The sequence below is a fragment of the Thermobia domestica genome, chromosome 13, assembly GCF_964235325.1.
Source record: "Thermobia domestica chromosome 13, izTheDome1.hap1.1, whole genome shotgun sequence".
NCBI classification, from domain to species: domain Eukaryota; kingdom Metazoa; phylum Arthropoda; class Insecta; order Zygentoma; family Lepismatidae; genus Thermobia; species Thermobia domestica.
The window spans coordinates 198,026,745-198,045,148 of NC_137466.1; the positions used below are offsets into that span (position 1 = coordinate 198,026,745).

Here is an 18,404-nt window from a genome sequence, read left to right on the forward strand (position 1 = left end):
CTATACTCAGGGTTTGAATTACTGGCCGAAAAAACCCATATTGTAACCGACCGATTACCGGTTACATTTCTGTTTAAGTTGGTTCCCGTATTTTAATGTTTACCGGTGGTTTACGCAGCGTTAAAGTTGGTTATTGTATTGTAATACTGCGCCCTAATGTTTCTAAAGATTTGTTTTGACGTTAATTTGTTTCGTTGCCAATGAAATAAATGGTGCAAAGGGTGATTAGTTTCATATGAAATACGCAAACACACCAATAATTTACCACCAAAATTTCGAACTGTCTTTCCTGCAACTGTTCGCGTTACTGTAATAATTGCATTCATAGCTTAAATAATGAAATTTAGTTTATACTTTTACTTTACCTTATATAATTCCGTCAGTTAGTTAGTTGTAATACTATCCATCATTTGTTATGCACTCTGATGTTCATTTGTTGTTCATTCTGATGTTCATTTGTGACTCATTCTGGCTATCACTACAAGAGGGCGTTTGAATCGCTATGCGGGCATCTATTTTTGCAATGGCGACCTGCTTAAACAGTGAGAACAGCGGTCGTCATAACAACGCAAACTATTTTCAAGACGTGGTTAGGTGAGTTTGAAATTTATGTTATGTGGTTATTTCCGATAATCAAGAAATGTCATTTAATAGATAGAATGACTGTTTATTTGAATAGGGTTTTATATAGTAACAGAAGACATATAAATTGGTTGTAGTTCGTAGTCGATTATGTAATATTAAAATCGCGCTTATTAAGGTCGGGTGACGCGACTAAGATGACGTAGTTTACCACCATGATGTAAAGAATATAGAAGGCGGTCTGAGTTGGGCTCCTTTAAATTTGGAAATTTGATAGCTAAAGTATATATCTGGGAAGTTAACCTTGTCTAAATTTTCATCTTTTGGTCAACCTAGACAATTAGAAAGTAAAGAAAGCAATCGAGGAGCCTGACTTCAAAATTAATTTAAATATTTCTAGGCCCAAGGCCGCCAAATACCATCTCCGCCATCACTGGTGATGGCAGGGGATATAGTTTTTCAAAGTTGACGACAATGGGCCACACGGACGGTCTCCTACGACTGTAGGGTATCGAACTGGTGATCCAGTGGCATCAATTCTTTTGAAGTTTAAGAAGTGGGTATACGAAATCTGCCCATTGGACTGAAAGATTGGACTTACATAACCTGTGGAACGTCCTAACTGGTAATATCTTTTCTTTGTTTTCCCTTGTTCAATCATGAAGTGCTTCAGGATTACTATGCGTAGTTAAATCGAAAAGCGTTACGCGTCTTTCAAGCTCATTATCATAGTCCACTCATGTACAGATAATTGCATGCCATAAGCATGTATGATCGAAGTATTAAATTTTATGTATTTGATACGTGAACCTGAAAATTTTATGTGTTGATACGGTAAAACTTTACTTTGTACACACTTTTCATAGGAATGTACTTTGAGATTTCTGAATGTTTAGGGTAGGTAAGCTTAGTAAACACATGTCTAATGATGATATTTTGTTTTGTGAAATATTCGCTGTAGATTTAGGTTAGGTAGAATTTTGAGTGTGTGAACCATAATTTTTATGTCGGTTAGGTTAGGGAATTTAATTTTGTCCGTGCTTCGGTTAGGTTAGGGAAATTAATTTTGTCCGTGATGTCAAATCCAATAGATGACAAATCCAATATCTGCCTTTTGTTTTGTCGCGTGAGATATTTTGTTTTGCCGGGGTGAACTTTACTTTGGACGCACTCGTGATCACTTGACGGTTTATGTTAGAATGTTAAATGCTTCGCAACGTATGTCATTTGTAAGTGTTAATAATGATGAAATTTCTTTGAGAGTGCCTTCATATATATATATGCGCAAATATATACATTAATATGTCCCTTTAGAGTACATTTGTGTAGGTTAGGAAAAGTATATCGTAAGTGTAGAGCCAGTAATAATCGTACTTCGAACGTGTTTTCCATATTTTGTCGTGTGCCCTGTAATATATCTTGTATGTGCGCTTTCCATATTTCATCGTGTGCTCTTTAATATTGAATTGTAATACATTTCTACATGCGCAATATGTATGAAATCGGAAAAATTGTACTTTGAACATGTGTTAGTATTTAGTGATTTTTTTTTTTTTAGTATCTCGTAATATGCTCGTAATTTAAAATTCTTTTTTTTTTTATATGTCTTGTCACATTTGTTTTCGTGACATATATTCAGTATTGTAGGTTAGGGAAAATTTAAGAGAAAATTAACGTGTTCTTTGATGTCGATATCGGTTTATGCTGATCCGGTGAAATTTTATTTGGACATACCTTTGGATTTAATATCATTATTGCTAAAACTATCACTGCGTGCAACGTTTTTTTTTTTTTTCCTTTCCTTTCGGTAGGTAGATGCTTACTTTGAACGTGCCATGATAATAATTACGTGCCTATTCAATCCATTAAACATATAGTTTGCCTCATCGAAACTAATAACGTTGGAATATGTCTCAACTTGCTTCATCCAATTAGAGTATGATTCCTTACGCGTATCCATTCCTCTTCAAGATAAACTGATTATGAACAGAGACAATAATAAGTTAAAATAATAATAGTTGGAAAGGCGTTCTAATATTTGAACCTGTCGAGTAGATTTTTCTTTTCATTCACTCACTATACATTTGTAAATATGTCATTCTTCATTGATAGCAGTGTTTTCCCCGTTATATGTGTTATGAAAATGATGAATAGGCTAATGTGAAGTAATAATGCTACTTATTCAATTGAAGTTAAAAGAATGACGTTGTAGTAGTAATGATATGGCCTATGTTTGTGTTTCATTTGATATACGACAGGGATACTATAAAAAAAAAAAATGAACGCTCAATTAAGATGTTTATTTAGAAATATAGAAGTAGAGAGGATGGATCGCCAATTTTGTTTTAGTATTAAGAATTTCCTATATGTATCAACGTTGAGAATCATGTTTGATAATATGAATATGTTAAACTACTATGATACCATATTTCCATATAAAATGTCGATAAAGTATCTTTGAGATACCATGATGGAGGCAAATGTTTAATGACACAATTTTTTTTTAAAATCTATTATAATGTAATCGTTAATTAATGGCACAAATAAACTAGTCTTGAGAATTTGACTTTATGATTTCAAATGCGATTTATAAACTTGAACTTAGACAGTTATAACTGCTTGTTTTCTTTATATATACTAATTAAGCTGGACAATGTTAACTCTTATTTCTTGGTTGGCCACAAAACAAGAATTTGGAAATCTTCTGATGATAAATAATAACTTTATCGTTGCGTCTTTCTTCTTTGTTTGCTAAAGCTAATGCAACCTGAACATTAAGTCTAATATAACCTTGTTTTTTTTTTTTCTTTTCAATACCCTGAAAACGATTTGTTATAATTGGCGATTCAATCCAGGATCTGCCTGATATGTACTTATTAATTTCTCATTCTTTTATGACCGTAATGTCGGTTTGTTTTAATTGGCGACCCTTAGCCAAGGATATGTATTAATATTTTTATAATTATTGTTTTGTGTGCCAAACTGAGATAAGTATGTGAAGTAATGAGTGGATTGAGGATAGTGAGCTATTAGACGCGTGACCCAATTCATGAAAATGAGTGACGAAAGTCTTAGTGTAGATGGTTCTACCGAACATTTTAAATGTTGTGACAATAAGTACGATTCTAGTGACAGTGTATCCATACGCTGTGGAACATGTGATCAATGGTTCCATATCCGTTGTTTAAATATTCCTGATGAGGAACAGGAAATTTTACGTACCATGAATAATAATTGGGTTTGTTTCGACTGTAAGTTGGATAAGATGTTAGCTACAGAAATTGAGCAACCCGTTGAGAACCCTGAAACTGAAACTAATGGAGAACCATTGCTTAAAACGTTGATTGATATCATTACAGACTTGCGAACAGAAATGTCTGTCATGAGCGGTAAAATGGATGCCGGTAACAATGACTTAAAATCTGATATAAATAGGTTAAATGATAAAATGGACGCTAACACGAATGACTTAAAAGCAGATATTGTTACGATTAAAGAGTCTCTCTCCAGTGTACAGTCGGATTTATCCACTGTTAAACAAGAACTGGAAAATAAAGTAGCATCTAAATTGTCATCTGTAACGTCATCAATATTAACTTCTGAAGAAATTAAAACTGTAACCGCTAATGATAAACTAGACATAAGAGCTAGGGGTTTATGTACGAACAGTTATATTGAAGACACGGATACACTTTTAGTAAATAATTTGTGTGGTGTATCAGATAAAATAAGTAATAGTTTAAATGATATGGCTGCGTTAGGAGCGCCTGAACTTAAGTCTCATATAGATGTTACTAAGGATAATTTAAATGATGAGACTGATGATTATTATGATGATGTAAATGTAGATTTAGGTTTAGATTTAGTATGTAGTAGTAGATTTCATATACGTGTCAGTAAATATTTGATAAATGAAACCCCAGTAATGCATGATGATGTAAATGATAGCTCTCTTATGTATGTCGGTTATGAAAGAAAGCAGTATGATAGGGTAGCGAAGTCGAGTATAGTTGATACGATAAAGATTCACATACTGCGTAGTGATGACGTTGATGATTTCCTCGATACTGATGACAAAAGAGTAGGTAGATCTCGAAAAGGGAGAAAGGAGATAGGAAAACCTAACTTGACATTATTTATGGATGTTAAGGTAAATAGATCTAAAATGTTTATGTGGTTAGTTGGAAATTGCTCTAGCCAGGGGCGGAGACATATGATGATTGGAAAATATTGTAGGAAGTGGCTAGAAGCACTTCATAGAATAAGACAGGCAAAGATCTCGCCGCCTGTATTAGCTCCTCCTACAACGGAACTTGTAACCTTGAACTTTGTTTTCCTTTTCTTTCGTTGTACTTTTATTAGTTAAAGTTATGTTTATGATGTTTTATAAATAACGTAGGAGGTAAAATATTATAAAATAGATATTCAATAACAAAATGGGATTTAGAATCTTGATCTAGAAACTTCTCTTTTAGTGGTTTTAGTTAACTGAAGAACTGAAATTTTGTAAAGGAGTGGCAAGTTGAGTCATGATCTTTCGATTAGTGGGCATAATAATTTGAGCTTAAAGAAAATAAATAAATAAATCTTCCGGTTCGGCTAAACCCACGAAAAGGATTTTTTTTTTAAGGATTGTTAGAACTAATTCAGAATATTTAGAAGTTGTTTACGTACCAGTATAGTATGCGGTACCGGAAATGTATAGTTTAACAGTATAAACCTACCTGTTATTTAATTCTATTCGGGTCCACTGATGATTCCTCTGTCTTCTTCAAACGTACCACTTCGTTGTATCGCCGCATTCTTTTGTCGCAGTAGAATTGGTTGATACCAATAACAATAATAACAATAAAGTTTCCCATTTTGTTAGCCATTTCGGTCTTAATTCGTGAAAACAAACTGAGCAGTTGTCATAAAAGGAAGTGATGTTTGCTCAATTAAACTTCTCTCCTCAAAACAATATTTTAAATGTAAAATGAATTCGTTTCGAGATGAAGTGAGTTGTACTGTCTTCCTTAAAATTTTATTGACGTATTTTGTTCTGAAGGAAGAAGGAGGAAGTACAGCGAATCGAAATATGAGTGAAATGTATTCTAAATACAGGAGTCGAGCTGAACTTTATAAATTATAATATTTGGCAAACCTTTTAAAAATTCTTTTCGTTCGGTTAAGATCGACCTGTGTCCAGTGTACATTTGAAATGCGGTTTCGAAAAAAAAAAAAAAATATAGTCTTCCTCTAGTATACCAGTATTTATAGTTAGGAATGAAGACTGAATTATTGATAGGTTTACTTCTCTTTACGACTTGCGATGTACTTTGGTTCTAAGCTGGACGAACACTTTATTTATTAGTAACAACTTTTGAAAATTTTTAACCTTTGGGAAATTTTGCACTAAAATTAAGAAGAAACTTCGGTCGTTCTTAGGCATCCTTTCTTGGCGAAGAAAATTCATTCCTCAGTTCGCCGCTCTAACAGTACCATTTTTCGATTTGTTAAAGAAAGACAAGAAATATTGTCTAACTGAGGAATTGCTGAATAGATTCCAACAATTGAGGGAGTTGTTGAGTGAGCCTCCGGCGCTCAGTCAGCCTAATTTCGATCAACCCTTTCATTTATTTTCAGATGCGTCACTAGAGAATTTGGCCGGCTATCTGGCTCAGTATGATGATACTGGAGAACTTCTCGTTATCGGATACGCAAGTAGAAAATTAAAGTTATATGAAGTTTCCTATTCGATCCTCCAACTGGAGTTGCTGGCAGTGTTGTTTCTGTGCGAGCATTTCTCGTATTATATTTTAGGAAGAAAAGTCACGGTCCATTGTGACAACAGCGCAGTGACATACGCTTTTACGTTACAGAACTTAGATCCCCGAACCACAAAAATTTTGTTGAAGTTACAGAGGTTCGATCTTCGGTTCGAGCACATTAAAGGGGTGGACAATAAAATAGCTGACATTTTAAGTCGCAATACTCCGGAACTCCCTGCCGAACCTGAAGAATACCATGTTAATTCTATTAATTTTGTTAATTTTGTTCGTTATGATGAGAGTACGTGGTTCCCTATAAATGAGTTAATGCAAATGCAAGCGGGTGATAAGTACTGTAACGAATTAAAAGCGAAAATGTCAGACAGTGCTGATTCTCGAATTCGTATAGTAAATAATTTGGTCTATATTCAAAATTCAAAAACGAAACGTTGGCTGCTAGTAATCCCAGAGTTATTGGTTGAGAGAACGATTAGGAAGGTTCATGAAACGGGGCATTTTGGTGTTAGTGAATGTTTGAAATTAGTTCAAGAATTGTTTTCCTGGAAAGGACAAAAATGTACGTTCCAAAATTTTATCAATAATTGTGAATCGTGTGCCCGGACGAAGTTCTCCAATAGAATTATTGCTCGTGAGGATCTGCATATTGAGGCAGATAAGCCACATATCAAATTGTGCATCGGTCTCGTGAGGAAATTGCCATGTAGTTATGGATTCTACTATATACTTTCAATTGTTGATATCTATTTAAGACTCTTGTATCACTAACCTTTAAAAACTGCCACAGCTGCTGAGATTGTTCGGACTCTAGAAAAGGAATATTTCTATCTCTTCCCTTACCCAAATTTTATTATATCCGATCAGGGCCCCCAGTTCCTCTCGAACACGTGGAAAAATTACTGTAATGACCACCAAATTCAGCATATTTTGGTCTCGCCGTACAACCCTTCTGGAAATGGCATTATCGAACGTTCGCATCGAGAACTCAACCGAATTATTCGATTATTGTGCAGCCATAACCACACGAAGTGGAAAATAGTGCTAAAGACGGCACAAGATCTGCTAAACTATTCTTATAATAGCACCATTGGATGTACGCCTGCTGAGGTGTTTATTTCTTTTTCAGCTGCCGATAGATTTCGAGAAAAATTTCCATGGCCTTTAGAATTGAAAACAACAGAAAATTCTAAACGGCATATTCAGGTGGAACCCCGTTTGTTATCAAAACGAAAACGAAAGTCGCAAAATAATGTGATTGAAATTAAGGAAATGGATTTGGTAATGGTTAAAACCCATTTTCAATCTGATGCATTTAAGAAGGTCACCCATAAATACATGCCTGTATTTACAGGGCCTTTTGTTGTGATTCGGGTGCATCACAACTCTGTTTCTTTAAAAGATTTGGAGGGGAGAGAAGTGCCGACTCAAAATTTATCAAATATAAAATTATTCAATTGCTCTCCAGAAAAGAGAGAAGAATTATTGAAAGACTTTAAATAGTCACAAAGAAAAAAAAAAGAAAAAAAAAAGTTAAATGTTAATGTTTTAAGTAGTTAAAAAAAAATTTTTTTTTTTACAGCCGCCGGGAAAAATGTAACCGACCGATTACCGGTTACATTTCTGTTTAAGTTGGTTCCCGTATTTTAATGTTTACCGGTGGTTTACGCAGCGTTAAAGTTGGTTATTGTATTGTAATACTGCGCCCTAATGTTTCTAAAGATTTGTTTTGACGTTAATTTGTTTCGTTGCCAATGAAATAAATGGTGCAAAGGGTGATTAGTTTTATATGAAATACGCAAACACACCAATAATTTACCACCAAAATTTCGAACTGTCTTTCCTGCAACTGTTCGCGTTACTGTAATAATTGCATTCATAGCTTAAATAATGAAATTTAGTTTATACTTTTACTTTACCTTATATAATTCCGTCAGTTAGTTAGTTGTAATACTATCCATCATTTGTTATGCACTCTGATGTTCATTTGTTGTTCATTCTGATGTTCATTTGTGACTCATTCTGGCTATCACTACAAGAGGGCGTTTGAATCGCTATGCGGGCATCTATTTTTGCAATGGCGACCTGCTTAAACAGTGAGAACAGCGGTCGTCATAACAACGCAAACTATTTTCAAGACGTGGTTAGGTGAGTTTGAAATTTATGTTATGTGGTTATTTCCGATAATCAAGAAATGTCATTTAATAGATAGAATGACTGTTTATTTGAATAGGGTTTTATATAGTAACAGAAGACATATAAATTGGTTGTAGTTCGTAGTCGATTATGTAATATTAAAATCGCGCTTATTAAGGTCGGGTGACGCGACTAAGATGACGTAGTTTACCACCATGATGTAAAGAATATAGAAGGCGGTCTGAGTTGGGCTCCTTTAAATTTGGAAATTTGATAGCTAAAGTATATATCTGGGAAGTTAACCTTGTCTAAATTTTCATCTTTTGGTCAACCTAGACAATTAGAAAGTAAAGAAAGCAATCGAGGAGCCTGACTTCAAAATTAATTTAAATATTTCTAGGCCCAAGGCCGCCAAATACCATCTCCGCCATCACTGGTGATGGCAGGGGATATAGTTTTTCAAAGTTGACGACAATGGGCCACACGGACGGTCTCCTACGACTGTAGGGTATCGAACTGGTGATCCAGTGGCATCAATTCTTTTGAAGTTTAAGAAGTGGGTATACGAAATCTGCCCATTGGACTGAAAGATTGGACTTACATAACCTGTGGAACGTCCTAACTGGTAATATCTTTTCTTTGTTTTCCCTTGTTCAATCATGAAGTGCTTCAGGATTACTATGCGTAGTTAAATCGAAAAGCGTTACGCGTCTTTCAAGCTCATTATCATAGTCCACTCATGTACAGATAATTGCATGCCATAAGCATGTATGATCGAAGTATTAAATTTTATGTATTTGATACGTGAACCTGAAAATTTTATGTGTTGATACGGTAAAACTTTACTTTGTACACACTTTTCATAGGAATGTACTTTGAGATTTCTGAATGTTTAGGGTAGGTAAGCTTAGTAAACACATGTCTAATGATGATATTTTGTTTTGTGAAATATTCGCTGTAGATTTAGGTTAGGTAGAATTTTGAGTGTGTGAACCATAATTTTTATGTCGGTTAGGTTAGGGAATTTAATTTTGTCCGTGCTTCGGTTAGGTTAGGGAAATTAATTTTGTCCGTGATGTCAAATCCAATAGATGACAAATCCAATATCTGCCTTTTGTTTTGTCGCGTGAGATATTTTGTTTTGCCGGGGTGAACTTTACTTTGGACGCACTCGTGATCACTTGACGGTTTATGTTAGAATGTTAAATGCTTCGCAACGTATGTCATTTGTAAGTGTTAATAATGATGAAATTTCTTTGAGAGTGGCTTCATATATATATATGCGCAAATATATACATTAATATGTCCCTTTAGAGTACATTTGTGTAGGTTAGGAAAAGTATATCGTAAGTGTAGAGCCAGTAATAATCGTACTTCGAACGTGTTTTCCATATTTTGTCGTGTGCCCTGTAATATATCTTGTATGTGCGCTTTCCATATTTCATCGTGTGCTCTTTAATATTGAATTGTAATACATTTCTACATGCGCAATATGTATGAAATCGGAAAAATTGTACTTTGAACATGTGTTAGTATTTAGTGATTTTTTTTTTTTAGTATCTCGTAATATGCTCGTAATTTAAAATTCTTTTTTTTTTATATGTCTTGTCACATTTGTTTTCGTGACATATATTCAGTATTGTAGGTTAGGGAAAATTTAAGAGAAAATTAACGTGTTCTTTGATGTCGATATCGGTTTATGCTGATCCGGTGAAATTTTATTTGGACATACCTTTGGATTTAATATCATTATTGCTAAAACTATCACTGCGTGCAACGTTTTTTTTTTTTTTTTCCTTTCCTTTCGGTAGGTAGATGCTTACTTTGAACGTGCCATGATAATAATTACGTGCCTATTCAATCCATTAAACATATAGTTTGCCTCATCGAAACTAATAACGTTGGAATATGTCTCAACTTGCTTCATCCAATTAGAGTATGATTCCTTACGCGTATCCATTCCTCTTCAAGATAAACTGATTATGAACAGAGACAATAATAAGTTAAAATAATAATAGTTGGAAAGGCGTTCTAATATTTGAACCTGTCGAGTAGATTTTTCTTTTCATTCACTCACTATACATTTGTAAATATGTCATTCTTCATTGATAGCAGTGTTTTCCCCGTTATATGTGTTATGAAAATGATGAATAGGCTAATGTGAAGTAATAATGCTACTTATTCAATTGAAGTTAAAAGAATGACGTTGTAGTAGTAATGATATGGCCTATGTTTGTGTTTCATTTGATATACGACAGGGATACTATAAAAAAAAAAAAAATGAACGCTCAATTAAGATGTTTATTTAGAAATATAGAAGTAGAGAGGATGGATCGCCAATTTTGTTTTAGTATTAAGAATTTCCTATATGTATCAACGTTGAGAATCATGTTTGATAATATGAATATGTTAAACTACTATGATACCATATTTCCATATAAAATGTCGATAAAGTATCTTTGAGATACCATGATGGAGGCAAATGTTTAATGACACAATTTTTTTTTAAAATCTATTATAATGTAATCGTTAATTAATGGCACAAATAAACTAGTCTTGAGAATTTGACTTTATGATTTCAAATGCGATTTATAAACTTGAACTTAGACAGTTATAACTGCTTGTTTTCTTTATATATACTAATTAAGCTGGACAATGTTAACTCTTATTTCTTGGTTGGCCACAAAACAAGAATTTGGAAATCTTCTGATGATAAATAATAACTTTATCGTTGCGTCTTTCTTCTTTGTTTGCTAAAGCTAATGCAACCTGAACATTAAGTCTAATATAACCTTGTTTTTTTTTTTTTCTTTTCAATACCCTGAAAACGATTTGTTATAATTGGCGATTCAATCCAGGATCTGCCTGATATGTACTTATTAATTTCTCATTCTTTTATGACCGTAATGTCGGTTTGTTTTAATATGGGCCGGAACATCTCTTCACAAATCAATAAAATGCCTAATTTAACAATATAACTTTAGATATAATCATGCAGAAAGCAAAACAGAGAAAAGCAAATCAAATGTCAACATTACAATACTGTATTTACTATGATTAACTTAAGCATTCGTTCTCTGATTTTGGTTTTTGCTCGCCATAATTAGCCTTGCATAGTTATCTGCACAAAGCAGATTATTTCTCTTTCTTTAATCTGCGAAAAATTTATTCAAACTTGGCAATGTATTTTAGTTTATTTTAAATGTATTGGAAGAGAGACTGTTTCGTAATTCTGAGTTGACTCAATACACCAAATTAGTCACCTCAAAATAAAAATGAACTGAATGCAAGTCTGCTTAACTATGATACTAGTAATCTTAGAACTAAAGTGAAAACCTGGTTTTATTTTATTTTTTAAAATGAACTGAAACACAGATAAAGTTTTGACACCGATTTTTTGCACATTAAAGCAAAAGAAATAATTACTTTTTACAAACAAGAAAAAAAAGTCGAACAAAAAACACAAGAGTATAGATGTTAACATCAAACAAACTCGACACAGCATTCTGAGGTTTAAATTTGATTCATATTTTTTTACATGACTGTATCTAAAGTTAACAGTTTCATTTTACTTCACTACAAACACGAGGGCATACAATTCTAAACTAGATGAAAGAACAAAGTCCGGACATACACGTATAATGCATTTACAAATCTTGTAAAGTAGTATAGGAAACAAAGTACATATAAAGTGGGATTCGAAGTGCGTGAGACATCGTAGTTTGCGTGTAATCCCTTAGAGAGTTCAACCTCAGACCGTGAACAGCAAAAGTGAGTACCGTCGCAATTAGGCTATGGAGAATTAAGCTGACATATTCATTAGGTGTACACAATGTATACTATCTAGATCATGTCTATGAAGTCAAACGGTCCTAACGAGCGAGACAGGACAAACGGTGCCATCGGGTCAACCAGTTTCATACGGGTAAAAAATGCAATATCAATCCAACGGGCGAGCAGACTAGCAGTCCAGAATCTGTTCCAGTTTCCGAGCACTAGTAGAAGCCGTTTGTGTTAAGGTAACATTGGCCACGAGCTTATATATTATATAATTACAGTATACTTTTCACCGAAGTCTCGAATCATAACATTAAAAAAAAAAAAAAAAAAAGTTTTGAACATGCTCTGCATTTTCAATCCAACAATATATTTATTATAGGGCACTTTTAATATACCCTCAATATACGACAACTTATGATTTAATAGAAGCAGATCTTATATGTGCAGCACTATCCATTTTTTTAACATTGTTTAATTTACACATTTTTTTAATATTGTTTAATTTACTATCAGTTAATAACATTTAAAAAAATGAAAAGTCATTAGACTTAATATTAACAATAATTACAGTATTTATAGTTACAGAAGATTATATATATATATATATATATATATATCCATTATTGTTTGAGTTGCTTTTCTTTGAAAGCGCGACGAGACAGGTTTTCTTCTCCCTTTTCCATTATTGTATTAAGTATTGATATTTACATATACAGGGTGTAATAAAAAAATTCGTCACAATATTTTGAGAACAGATTCCCCTCATCAAAATAGTAAAAAAGTTCCTATGGGCCTGTAGTCGGAAATGTATAGTTTCGTAATTATAAGGTGCCGAAAACGTGAAAAAATGAACGTTAAAGATCCACAGTTCCAACAGGACTGATCTAGTCGGTTTAAGATATCACTGAGGAACTAGTATGTGAACTATCAGAATATCTATCTTTCAGAATCTCCGGTAGTTGCACATTTTTAGAGAGGCTGTTTGGGAGTAATTGATCACTCTCCACCTACCTCTCAAAATTGATGTGCAAGTACTGGAGCATTCTTAAACATGGATATTTGGATAGTTCACAAACCAGATCCTCAATGATGTCTTGACCCGATTACGATAGGTCTCATAGCAGTGAAGCCATGACCTTTTACATTTAACTTGATTCACATTTACGGCACCTTATAACTCCGAAACTATCCACTTTCGGGCACAGGTCCATATGGACTTTTTTTTTTTTCTGTTCCCAGTATTCTGACACATTTTTGTAATACCCTGCATATTTCAAACTTAATAAATGTAATGTCTATTGTACTAGGAGCTATAGCTCTGTTATAAGTGTGATAAATGATATCGGGAATCGAACTCTGGACACTGTGCACCAAAGACAAGAGTAGAGGGCACTATCCTTATTGGATTCACACTTTCTTTAAGTACTCGGGGTCATGATCTTCAATGGAGCTCGCAGCCACTAGTGTTCGATCTCACTAAACTCACTGGGCTCGTAATCGCTCGGGCTAGATTGTCGAGGGCCACTACTTATATTTTGAGCCTAACAATGAAAAAACAGTAATTTGTCATTGAAAATTGATTAATTATTTTTCGAAATATTCTCCTTTATGATCAATACACTTTTGCATTCGTTCGAACCATTTGTCAAAGTATTTTTTCCAATCTTCTTGAGACACTTCCATAATATGGTTTTTGAACACATCAATGGCTTCTTCCACCGACGAAAATAGTTGTCCACGCAATTTATTCTTGACATTCGGGAACAAGAAGAAATCATTGGGTGCCAAATCAGGACTGTACGGCGGATGACTCATCAATTCGAGTTTTTGAGTGTTCAAACAGTCGGTTGTTAGACGAGATGTGTGAAAGCTCGCATTGTCTTGATAAAGAATGATCCGACAGTGCTTCTTTGTTTTCCGTATTTGACCGGAGATGTCTGGCAAACAAATTGCTGTGTACCATTCAGAGTTGACCGTTGTACGTTTCTCTAAAAGCACAGTTGCCACATGACCAGTTTTCCTGAGGGAAAAAAAAAGCGACCATTTGTTTCGACGTGCTTAGAGCGCGAACAACTTTTGTTGGATTTGGTTCATCTTGAAACACCCGTACAATCAACTCAGTTTAAGTTCCAGCTCATATGCATATATCCATGATTTGTCACCTGTTACAATCTTATATACGTCTTTTGAAGCACCGCCATTGTATTTATTGAGCATTTGTGTGCACCAATCGACGCGAGCTTCTTTTTGAGTTTTTGTCAAATTATGTGGCATCCAACGAGAACAAACCTTTCTCACAGCTAAATGTTCATGCAATATTTTATATATGCTGGTGGAACTAATGCCTAGGGTTGCCTCGATCTCTCAGTATGTCACATGACGATCTTGCAGTATCAGGTTTCGCACAGCATCAATGTTTTTTTTGGATAACAACTGATTTTGGACGACCTTCACGAATTTCGTCAGTGAGCGAATGGCGGCCACGAGTAAAATCGTTATATCACCGTTTCACAGTGGTAAAGGATGGGGCTTCATCGCCAAATGTGGAACTAAGTTGATCGATGTACTCTTGTCTTGATAATCCACGTCGAAAATCGTAATAAATCATTGCACGAAAATTTTCACGAGTTAATTCCATTTTTCTGTTGTCACGCAATCCTTAAGTCAACGTAAACAACACAAATAAAGCTATTGACAAAACATTTGAAGTACGTTATGGTCAACAATTTCAAACGTTTCTATGCAAACAAAAAATAGCGTCTAACTACAATCAGTGTTGCCAAGGCTCAAAATATAAATAGTGGCCCTCGTAGATCGCTATCTATTATAACATTTGTATTCTCTTAAACAACTATATGTCTACTCCTCGTATTATTAACCACAAGTATATAGATATACATGGCATTGGAATGTGAAGCAAAGTATGAATAGTTTGAAGGTGATAGTTACCTGGTGACTTGAGCAGTACATGAAGGACACGGTCCTGGATGACAGAGCAACTTACACCGATGTGTACAATCAACCTGCTTCCGAGGTTTTCCACACACTTCTCCGCAAGTGTGAGGAGTGTCTTGGCGGTTCCATTCCGGCTCCTGAACCTTCCCACAAAAACACAGATACTGGTAGGGAACTTTCTCAGTCACATTCTGACAAGCAGGACATCGCCACCCAGAATCTAAACGACAAATCAAATAATTTATTGCCTAAGAATATAAACAAAAATTACTATTTCATGCCTATTAAAAATACACAAATTCGTATGTTGTAAGAAGTTAATCTTCTTCAGAACTAAACTTTGATACATCCGTGCAAGGACAGCTGAAGGATTTTTTTCCCCAAAGGGAGAAGATTGAAAAAAACGCGGCCGCAAATACGTGTGCATATAATACTTCATAACAACAACATTTACTTATACACGTTGTGTAACTTTATGCGAGTACAGTATTTTAATATAAAACACAGGGTTACTTAGAATTCACTCCAGGGTTTAGAACATTAAACTACCATGACAAATAAAAATAGTTATTCATACAGAAAGCTGCAGAATCTTTCCATGATTCTTACACACAATATGAGTACCCCCGTTAACTCGGGAGACATTAATCCTATATTCGAGTTCTTGCCATATCTAGTGTTGTGAAGGCCTGAAAAAAAAACGGAAAATTTTGGGCAAAAAAAGTTTTTTTTTTCGCGAGCTTGGGAAAAAAATTAAAAGTTTGGGAAAAATTTAAATTTTCGAACATTTTAGTATATTATGCTTTTAAAATGAAAACTATTTCATATTTACTAGTTTACGTCTATGATAGCTGAGTACTTATGTTTCTTGTATTAGAATAGGAAAATACGAGAATAACAATACACATGCGTCAATAACAAATAAAAAAAATGTTTCTTTCAGTTGGTGACGCTGAAGTTGCTTCAGCAATATGCGTTACATTTTTCACAAAATATTTCGTTATTATTACAGATAATTTGTCACACTAGAGAACAGGTATTGTGTTTTCATACAGGAATTTGTACATAAAGTTTATATAACAGTCTAGATTAGATATTAAATAGTAATTGTATGTTCTAGTTCATGAGTTTTAGTGAAATTTGCCTACTGCCCTTTCTTTCAAGGAGTAATATGGTTAAAATTAACAAAACTTCACCAGATTAAAGAGCATATTAAGAACTCACTTTCATTCAAGAGCTCTATTTCGTTGCAATATAAACGCTTCAATGATGGCAGACTTGTATGTAACTGTAAAAGTTCTGTAATTAACGGACATCCACGAAAAAATGACTAAAAAGCACAAAGAAAATGAGTGCAGACTATTTATTTTCAAGAGAAATTGCAAAAGTTATTTTCCAGTGCTTTTTTTTTTTTTTTACATTTTTTAAAAATATTTGCAATATTGAAACTTCTCAATTTACATTTTTCACGAGTCCGAAAAAAAAAAAAAAGTTCCATTACTAGTAAAATTAACCTAATCCAAAGATTTTTGTTCTTTTCCCACTTTTTCGGAGACAGAACCAGAAAAAACAATTTTTTATCAACAGGTTCAAAATTTCCGGAAATTTTACATTAACCATATCCAACATGTGACAATCAATATCAGCGTATGCTCCCACGATTATGTGCCGCAGTTCTGGTAAATCACGTGACATAAGGGGTACGCACATGTGATCTTCCGCCGTTGTACCGTCACAATTGACTCACACTTAGCGAATTCTACAACGCACTAATTTCTTTCAGCAGGAAATGTTGACATGTTTGTTGTTCCCTCGCCTCTAATGGCTAATCTACAACCATTCCACATTACTTTTCGTTGATGCGCACTCGGAGAGATTCTGTAACTTTCGATATGAATAAATTTGCTGTATCTGTCATAGTTGTTTCAGTATTGATTCAGGACTTTCAAAGCCCTGAGGACAATTATGACTAAACCTGTATATCAAACACTACCGTGTAATTAAATTAGTAAGTTATATTGTAATATTATTTTGTATGACTGAAGTCCCTTCGAAAATCCACGGATGTTCAATTGCTCCGCCCCCTCCTGCTACAAACCCTGAAGGTGACCACAAATATACATATCTCTTAGAAGAAACTTTGATGTTACACATAAACTTATTCTATTTTTAACGAATTCTCTGGAATTCTGTTTAGTTTGACGTACAATTTACTTTATAAGGTACAGAAATGGCTTGTATCGAGAATCAATCCCTGGTGTACATCCACCTAAAAAGCGAGCAAACAATTACAAGATTCTAGACAATCCATACTTCGACACTGTTCGCGTAATAATAATACGCATACAATAATGAAACAATTAACTAATGGGACCTCATTTAGATCATCTGAATACACTTCCAAGGATTTTGCTAAAGAATGATCATACTTTCCGTGACTTTGATACAAACTCTAGTCGGCAGCATGTCATTCCTGAAGATAAGCCACCACCACCATTTCGTTTGTCATTAATAGTAATACATATTTTCCTCTCACGATCAGATTTTTATCAGTCATACTGCATCCTGTGTATTTCTCTAAAGTAATTACGATCTGAAGCGTACATTTACCTTTTAACTTTAACTTCCAAATTACATGACCTATACACTAGTATAGGAAAAATTTGCTGGGTGGGACGGGAAACATATAACAAAGTGCAGACTACAGTAGGAAGGAGAGGACTGAGATGAAATTGTATTCTGAGGATCGTGAGGGAAGTCACAGAAGAAGGAATATGAGGTAGATTCCGGTGGGCCAAAGAAAACGCAATGGTAGAATCAAATTATGAGGGAAAATGAGGTAAGCTCGAGACAATCTATGAAGATGACATTGTCTACCATACGCACACATGATCTGGGATAGAACCAGGGGCCCCTCGTACTAGAGGTAAAAGTTCTACCAACGAGCTATCGTTCTTCCCAAGGAGACATGAAAAAGAATGCAATCGGTGAATGAATTCGGAATAAATAAGACAAATAACCTACCAGTACACGCAAAATAGTTATGGTAATTATAAACAAAGATAGCTCGATCAAACTGGCACCACAACCTAGAGAATGGCTCTCTCATGAATGAGAGTTAAAATAATTAATATTATAATTCACAAGCCTCACTGACGACCGTTACATATATTAAACCTTAAAACA

The 18,404-nt window shown here is 34.3% G+C and overlaps 1 protein-coding gene across 1 annotated transcript in view; it reads right to left on the reverse strand.

Moving 5' to 3' along the window:
• LOC145668919 (protein shuttle craft-like) overlaps nucleotides 1-18,404 on the reverse strand; it is a 73,396-nt gene that overhangs the window by 34,140 nt on the left and 20,852 nt on the right. Inside the window, exon 3 of the mRNA XM_081737198.1 lies at nucleotides 15,213-15,438. Within this exon, the coding sequence (XP_081593324.1) occupies nucleotides 15,213-15,438 (226 nt within the window). The remainder of the gene's footprint in view (nucleotides 1-15,212; nucleotides 15,439-18,404) is intronic.